The 8,770-nt window shown below is 38.9% G+C and overlaps 2 protein-coding genes across 2 annotated transcripts; both read left to right on the forward strand.

Annotated features, from left to right (window-relative positions):
• Window positions 1–1,004: 1,004 nt before the first annotated feature.
• On the forward strand, window positions 1,005–1,889 carry LOC129752609 (uncharacterized). Its single transcript, XM_055748384.1, has one exon. The coding sequence runs from the start codon at window positions 1,005–1,007 to the stop codon at window positions 1,887–1,889; it is 885 nt and encodes a 294-aa protein (XP_055604359.1).
• A 2,660-nt stretch (window positions 1,890–4,549) lies between these two features.
• On the forward strand, window positions 4,550–6,346 carry LOC129752610 (uncharacterized). Its single transcript, XM_055748385.1, has one exon. The coding sequence runs from the start codon at window positions 4,550–4,552 to the stop codon at window positions 6,344–6,346; it is 1,797 nt and encodes a 598-aa protein (XP_055604360.1).
• Window positions 6,347–8,770: the final 2,424 nt, after the last annotated feature.

An 8,770-nucleotide genomic window follows, 5' to 3' on the forward strand; every position in this document is an offset into this window, starting at 1 on the left:
TTTGGTCGAAACATTGGACGGTTTTTGGACGGATTGCTTGATGCAACGGATAATACGGATAAGTAGCGCATGTCTGTGGTTGTTGGTGTGTGGTTTGTGAGATTTTCGTGGTTGAAAAATTAAAATTTTGGCTCATAATAAATATTTGGAAAACGTATTTGGGTAGATGGAAATTTAATTTTGTGCAATTCCCTGAGGTATCAAGATATTTCGTCATCATTGTTGATTCCACTTTGGCTGTCAAGTCGCGACTCTCAGTCAAGGTCGGTTTTGTGAAACGTAGAGCGATTTTGAGTCAGTTTAGTCTGAATATTGGTTGGATTTTGAGTAAATCCATTGAGTTTGAGTCAGATCGGTTATCTGAAATTGGTCAGAGATTGTGTTTGGATTCAAGTGAATCAAATTGGTCAGATTGTGTTGGTTTTAGTGAATCAGAGTAGTGATTCAGTCAGTTTATTGTGTCGGATTGGAATTTTTGGTAGAATTCCTTTGGTTCAATTAGAGATAGTGATTTCACAGTTATATAATCGCGTACTGTGATACTTCGGAGTTTTTCAAAGTTATTCGCTGTGTTCAGTGATGGTTTGAATCATTTGACTTATTTTTGAATCATTTGGTTATAACTTCTTTTGAAAACATTTTTCCATGAAATGATGTTCTAAACTTTAGTAGATACAGATCTAAGCTACAACTTTCTTGTATGTCATAAATATGTATCTTCAATGTGGTATGAATTGTAGGATTTAATCCAACCCGCTAATCCAAATGATTGTGATTACGATCATTGCTCAAAAATTTAAACTTTTCGATTTCTCATTCATAAGGCATAAGAGATACAGGTTTGTGTTGGTCACAAAAGTTGCAGCTAAGATCTAGTTCTACTAAAGTTTAGAACATCATTTCTGGGAAAAATGTTTTCAAAAGAAGTTATAAGCAAATGATTCAAAATTAAGTCAAATGATTCAAACCATCACTGGCTGTGTTGAATTAAAATAGCTTACAAAATGGAAGACTACAGCATCTTGAGGAAGCAAGAGCGCCAGTTACGAGCCTCCATGAAGGGTGTCGCTTATTTCGTGCGGGATTATAAGCAAGAGCTTCATGAATCCCAGATTGAAGTCAGATTGGGTCTGTTGGAGTCGACTATGAAAAAGTACTACCTGGTGAGACAGAAGATGGAAGTGTTGTTGGACACAGCTGACAGCGACGGTGCCGAAGAGGATGTCAAAGAGTCAGAGGCAACCAAGAAACGTCGATTGCAGAAGCAGGCTGCAGATCGTGAAGAGAAATTCGACGCTGAAACGATAGCAGTCGAAGAGCAGTATTGCACCCTGAAGGCATCACTCCTTGCGTTGCGTCCGAGAAAGGTTGAGTCCTCGAGTGCGTCTGGGTCTGCAGAGAGAGTTGAAGCAATATCCCGTGTTAAGCTTCCGGACATCAAGCTGCCAGTTTTCAACGGAAAACTTCGGGACTGGATTCCATTCCGGGATATGTTCGATAGCCTCATTCACAACAACACTCAGCTCTCCGACATCGATAAGTTCACATACCTCCGGTCAGCAATTAGTGGAGAAGCATTACAGGAGATCAGCTCGATCGAACTTTCAGCTGACAACTACCAGGTAGCCTGCGACATGTTGGAGAAGAGGTACGAGAACAAAAAGTTGATCGTAAAAGCGTACTTGGACGCTCTTTTTGCTATCGAACCTCTCAAAAAGGAAAGCGGAGAAGCTCTGAACCGCCTTGTCAGCGATTTTGATCGTAACATCCAGATGCTGGGCAAGATCGGCGAAGATACGGAGAAATGGTCGACTATTCTCGCGTATATGGTGTGTACTCGTCTGGATTCGGTCACACTTCGTCAATGGGAGAGTCATCACAACCAGTGATGTCAACCTTCCAGATTTTGTCTGGATCTTCCAGACTTTTTGGACTTTTGCCAGACATTTTTTTAGGTTTCCAGACTTCCAGACTTTTGGCATTTCTTCCAGATAATTCCAGACTTTTGTGTTTGGACATAAATTGTTCTAAGATTCTATGAAAATTCAATTTTGTCATGGTGTAATATGGCAGGAAACAGGGTGGCCACCCATTCGGGAAATGCGGGAAAACGACGGGATTTGGAATCCACCGGGAAAAATGCAGGAAAAAGCCGGGAATTTCTCCCGAAAAGTCGGGAATTTTTGGCTCGGTGAAAGTCTGTTCAATGAAGTTTGAACAAAAAAGGCGAAACAAGTAAAAATTGATTAACAGTTGATCATCAATCTCTTTCCGATTGGCTTCGACCGATTTCTACCAGGTCGAAATGGATCCTCCTACCGTGTTGGATCGGTTTTGACTAGTTTTAACCTGCTTCATTGAACAACGGGAATAACCGTAACGAAATCGTTAATCCAGTATGCTCGTTATACTCACTCGAGAGATGTCAAGTCCTATTAAAACAAAAAAAAAAAGGAAAACAATCTGTTATAGAAACTATTGCAAATCGGAAGCGAGAGGCGGCCGAGGAGGCGAAACAATTGAAGCTTCTATCCGACGCTCATAGAGAGGAAGCATGATGGACGAAAAAATTTTTACTCGGCCAACGGCCAAATATTGACCTTTTAAACTATTCGGCCAAACGAATATTCGGTCGAATACTCCAGAGAGTTTTTAATTATAAAACCAAGAGCGATTATTTCATTTTCCTTATATTTGTTCCATTGTAATACCCCTCATGTTTTGAATCGATCATTTCCAATCATATGATATAACCATATGATGTATTACGAGGTCTTTTTCAGGTAGGGGTTTCTCTGAAATTCAAAATGTCTCAAAGAATTGAAAGGACATCAGATGACTTGTCGCTGCTAGGGCGTTGGTTACCAAAGATATTTGGATCCTGTGAAATCTGGAACAAAACATGTCAAAGCAGGTGCTAAGCAATTTGAAATTGCTTATTTGATATTCAATTATATGAAGGTCGGATTTGAGCAAAATATCTTCAAAATAGTAGTTTCAAAGAACGATGATTTTTAACTTAAAAATACCATACTTTCCATCACACGTTTCTTCATGGTCGGGCAATTCAGGACGATTTTTGAAAAAATATAAAAACAAAGGCAAATCTTAGAAATCTAGGTCTTAGTAGGTGGTTTCAAAAATAAATATTCGGATTTTTGTTTTGTTTCCTGTTTTACAAAATCGGGAATTTCATGTTAACATGCGGGAAAAAGTCGGGAAATATGCGGGAAATCCAAAATGGATTTCGAGTGGCCACCCTGAGGAAATGATTAGTAGAACCTATGAACTATGAATTCAAAAAGGGTTCGAAACCTTGGCAGATGCTTTGAGGATGTATGTTAAATTGAGACTCAGACAGAGCACCTGACTGATATATTGACAGAAAAAAAAAAAAAAAAAAAAAAAAAAAAAAAAAAAAAAAAAAAAAAAAAAATCAGGGGATGAATAACGCGAAAGTGTTCAAATCCCAGAAAAACCAAGAAAAAAAAAAAAAAAAAAAAAAAAAATGACAGAAAAATACTATTGTAACATTGAGATCTGGGGACCAAAAAAAAAGGCCGCCACCTTCAAAACTTAGGTGTCCAGACATTTGCAGAAATTTCCAGACATTTTTTTAAAATTTTCCAGACTTTTCTGAAAAATAGTTGGCAACCCTGATCACAACTCAAAGGATGTGCCGACGTATCAGAATGTGATGGACTTCCTGAGAGACCAGGCGTTGGTTTTACAATCGGTTGCACCCAATAGGCATGAGGACAGCGATAATCGTCGCCAGCGTACAGCAGTGTACGCCACATCGAGATTCCAGAACAATTGTGTATTCTGTGGAAATTCGTTTCATCCAGCTTCTGCGTGCAGCAAGTTTCGAGCGATGACGGTGTCTCAGCGCTTCAGAGCTGCCAAGATGAAGCGGCTCTGCCTAAATTGTTTGGGTTCTGGTCATTTTATTGATCGTTGTACCAAGAAATCATGTCGCGAGTGCAACAAAAAGCACCATTCGATGTTGCATAACAGTTTTTCGAGTCAGAGCTCCGTTTCACAAAACCAGTCGACAGTCAACAGTCAATCGTATCGAAATGATAATCGCCCAGGACCTTCTGGACAAGGTCGTGAACATTTGTCGATCAGACAAGATCGAAATTCACATGTAAATCCTCAAGCACAACATAGTTCCACTAATTCCTACCCCGTAATACAAACACACATTCGCCACACTCAACCACAACACACCACAGACAATTCCTTTACCTTTAATGCGGCACCAATGCCGGAATGCGCTAAGTTTCGTTCGCTACATGTTTTAATGTCAACCGCTGTAGTGCGGGTTGAAGATCGTTTTGGAAATCATACGTTTGCGAGAACATTGTTAGATTCGTGTTCTGAGTTTTGCTATGTGACAAAAAGTTTTGCGAGAAGGTTGAATCTTCGGAGAAGTCACAACGTTATGAGAATCCAAGGTATTGGAAATGAGTCAGTTGAATCGAGTGAGTCAGTTGAGGCGAGAATTCGGCCTCGTTTGTCAGAAATATCTTCATTTTCGGAAGATATGAGATTCCATGTTTTGCCCAAAATAACAAGTAATCTGCCCATAAGAAAAGTTTCGCTCAATCGGTGCGAGATTCCCCAGAATTTAGTGTTAGCAGATCCGGAGTTTTGGAGTCCAGGTCCGATAGACATGATCATCGGGGCAGAATACTTTTGCGATTTATTGCGATCTCGGAAATTGAAAGTTTCGGACAATGGTCCAACTCTGCAAGAAACCGAGTTTGGTTGGGTTGTCTCCGGCAGAGTTTCTGATAGTTCCGTCGCAACATTGGAATCTCCAGTCAGTTCGGATTGTTTTGTTAGTTCTACAGCGAATTTGGAAGACATGATTGCTAAGTTTTGGGAGTTAGAATCATGTAATACTAACAGCATTTTGTCAGTTGAAGAGTCAGTTTGTGAACAGATGTTCAAAGAAACCACAATTAGGAATTCGGAAGGTAAATTTGTCGTCACCTTGCCGAAAAAACGTGGTGTTTTGCGTAACTTGGGTGAATCTAGAGGAAGAGCGATGAGTCGGTTCCTCAGTTTGGAAAGAAGGCTATCTGCAAAGGCAGAATTGAAGGCTTTGTATGCGGATTTTATCCATGAGTTTGTGTCTATGGGACATATGAAAGAAGTTTCAGATGATGTGTCAGTTGATATGTGTCAGAATTCAGTCAAAATGGGTCCGAATACAGTCGGAATGCGTCAGAATAATGTTCAGAATGTGTCAGAATTGAATCCTGTGTATTATCTCCCACACCATGAAGTATTGAAGCCGGAGAGTACAACTACAAAGCTACGCGTAGTGTTTGATGCTTCGTGTCGCACCTCAACGGGCGTTTCGTTGAACGACGCGTTGATGGTGGGGCCTACTGTGCAGAACGATTTGTTGTCGATCATCTTGCGCTTCCGTTTGCACCGATACGCCATCAGTGCAGACATCGAGAAGATGTACAGGATGGTACAAGTTCAGCAACCGGATCAACACCTTCAGCGAATTTTGTGGCGAGATACACCTGATGAACCAGTAAAAACGTTTGAGTTAACGACCGTTACATACGGAACTGCAAGTGCTCCGTATTTGGCTACAAGGTGCTTAAAACAGCTTGCTGAAGATGGATCAGCAAGTCATCCAATTGGTTCGAGAGTAGTCAGAGACAGTTTCTACGTCGACGATTGTCTAGTTGGAGCGGACAGTGTCGAAGAAGGCAAGCATTTAGTTGAAGAAACTACCGATCTCACCAATTCGGCTGGGTTTAATTTACGGAAGTTCAACTCAAACTCACCAGAGATATTGGCAAGCATTCCTGAAGATTTGAAAGAGAAAAAGTCAGTTTTAGAGTTCGATTCGTCAGATTCAACTGTGAAAACCCTTGGTTTGAAGTGGGACATAGAGTCAGATAATTTTTGTTTTAGTATTCCCCATTGGAGGTCATCAAGTTCGCAAATCACGAAAAGAAGCGTGCATTCTGATGCAGCCTGTTTGTTTGATCCTCTTGGGCTCGTGGGTCCAGTTGTTGTGCAAGCAAAAATGATAATCCAGCAACTGTGGCGTCTCAAGGTTGGTTGGGATGACCCATTGGATGATCAGTATCAAAATCTATGGAAGGAGTACAAACAGAGTTTGATGCCATTGGAATCTTTGTCAGTACCTCGTTGGCTTGGTTTCAGTAAAGATTCTGTGTCAGTACAGTTACATGGGTTTTGCGATGCGTCAGAGGTAGCTTATGGAGCTTGTGGTATTTCCGGAGTTTCTATTGACAGTAAAACACGTCTTTACAGTATAATGTATAATCGAAGAATGTATTTTCACTAAAAAGCCTACTTTAATATTTACAATTGATGACCATGCTGATTTAGTGATCTCAACTAATCACCATATCTCGTTTAGTTTAAGCAAAGTTTGAGGTTTGTTGAACTTTCATGGCATAATCCTGGAATTTTGAAGACTTTCGACGTTCGCGATTAGTTGACGACCTTCCCCGGACTTCAGCAACGTTTGGTGATATTAATGGATTATTGATATCAGGTTCTGGTTCATTTGCTGATACTTCATCGTCATTCGTTATCGGTGCATTTATTGGCATAGGCTTCATCGAAATCTTCAATTTCAGAACTGGAATCCTGTTATAATGGTATTCGCTTCAAATGGGCTACATTTCGTTCGAATGATATCCCTGAATCATCTTCCACTACCGCTCTTGGACCCACACTTTCTGTAACGGTTAACTGTGTTTTCCCAAACTTAGTTGATAATTTATTTCATAGAACTAGATTTTCCATTAAAACTTTATCCCCCTGTTGAATTTTTGATGTCTCAGCTTCACGACGAATGTGTTCTGTTTCTTTACCTTTATGCTTCCTCATGCGGTCTTGATCGCGATAATCAGTGAATGTTGGTGTAGTTTCCAAATCTTCGATAATTCGATAATCGAAATGTTCTTAAATAACAGAAATCTTTAGGAGTTTTCCCCGTAGTCGAATGTGGAATTGTATAGTATATCATAAGATAATCTTTAAGACCTTTTTCCTATCTCTACCGAAGGCATGGCTAATTTGAAGTCTTTTCAATAAATATCGATTTTGCCTTTCAACAAGACCATTTTCTTGAGGCCAATATGGTGCAGCGTGACTAAGCGTTATTCCATGTACTTTACAGAATTCTTCAAATTCATTCCCTACAAATTGATTAGCATTATCTAGAGTTATAGACCCGAATAACCCGGGTGGTTAACCCTTTCCTTCCCATGGTAGCACAGGTGATCCACAACTTCGCACAGCTCGCATTTGAACTGGGCGCTTTGGATCAACACAATTTTTTCACCGGATGTGTAGATATGAGTGAAGAAACATTGCACGAAATTTGAAGAAAATCGGTTCGCTAGGTTTTGCTTGGCAGGTCAAAAGCTGCAAAAAAAGTCGGATTTTTTTCGAATTTAAATCAAGTCGTCATTTGTTGTTCAATAACTTGTCAAGTTTTTATAATTTCCTTCAAATAAAATTACTGACGTGCAGAAGGCTGCTTATGCAAGCAGAATCAAATGATGGTTTACTTAGATTGCAACTAAAACATATAAATTTTTGAGTAAGTAAAGTGGATCACTGGTGATACACTGGGAACAAAACGTACTTTTCTTCTTGTGAAGCTTCTTATCGATACTCAAGAAAATCATTTCGTCAACAAAAAAAATTCGCTTCAGGATAGTTATTTCATCTGCTCAAATGACCACATGTCTCGAAATGTTTGTAAAAGTTCGTGATTTTCTCGAACAACTGCATGTTTTGTTTTCCTTGCGCAAAGTGTCATGGCGGCCATTGTTCAAGGCAAAAATGAAAATTTCAAATATTTCAATAAATAGACTATCGAGGGATGCGTATACAAAAGAAGTTTTTTATCAAATAGGATCGTTTTAGTTTGTGATCAATGAAGTGATGAAATTCCATGTTTTTTTTGCAATTATTTCCTGTTTTGCTTTTGCACCCTATGTGTTGTTATCTTCCCAATGGAGCACATATGATCCACCTCAAAACTCAAATTTATCAAATGGATCATTAAAGTAGGCTTAAATTATGCATTTTTTTGTTCTAGAACTTTAGCTGTAAATCAATATTTCTATTTTTAAAACGTGAAAAACCTCGTGGGAAGGAAAGGGTTAAAAGGTCTCAAATAAATTATAATTATAATAATAATAATAAAAATAATTATCAAGAGTTATCGTTCTTGGATAAAAGAAGCATTGGCTTTTTCTGGGCGGTTGAGAAATTTTTAATTTATTTAATTGGTCGTGTACATTATCGGTGTGATCAATAAACTGATTTAAAACAGCTCCTAGAGCAACTAGAGACGCATCAGCAATTACTCTAGTTCGGAGATTGTTATCGAATAACGATTGAGTTTGTACATTTGAAACAGCTTGTTTCAAATTTTGGAAACTTTCCTCATGCTTCGCTTCCCATTTGAATCTAATATTTTTGTAAATAAGTTCTCGTAGAGGTGCTGTTACAGTTTCTAAATTCGGAATAAATTTGCCAATATACGTTACAAGTTCAAGAAAACTTCAAGCTTCTTCCGAAGTTCTAGATTTGCGAAATTTTTGCAAACAGCCTCTTTTTTTTGTTCTCCATTGGTCGAACTCCTTCAGCTGATATCTTATGTCCTAAAAATTCTATCTCGCGCACTTTGAAAATGCATTTTTGATTATTGAGCAGAATTTTACGACTTTTCAAAACAGCTTATATT

The sequence above is a fragment of the Uranotaenia lowii genome, chromosome 3, assembly GCF_029784155.1.
Source record: "Uranotaenia lowii strain MFRU-FL chromosome 3, ASM2978415v1, whole genome shotgun sequence".
Classification (NCBI taxonomy): domain Eukaryota; kingdom Metazoa; phylum Arthropoda; class Insecta; order Diptera; family Culicidae; genus Uranotaenia; species Uranotaenia lowii.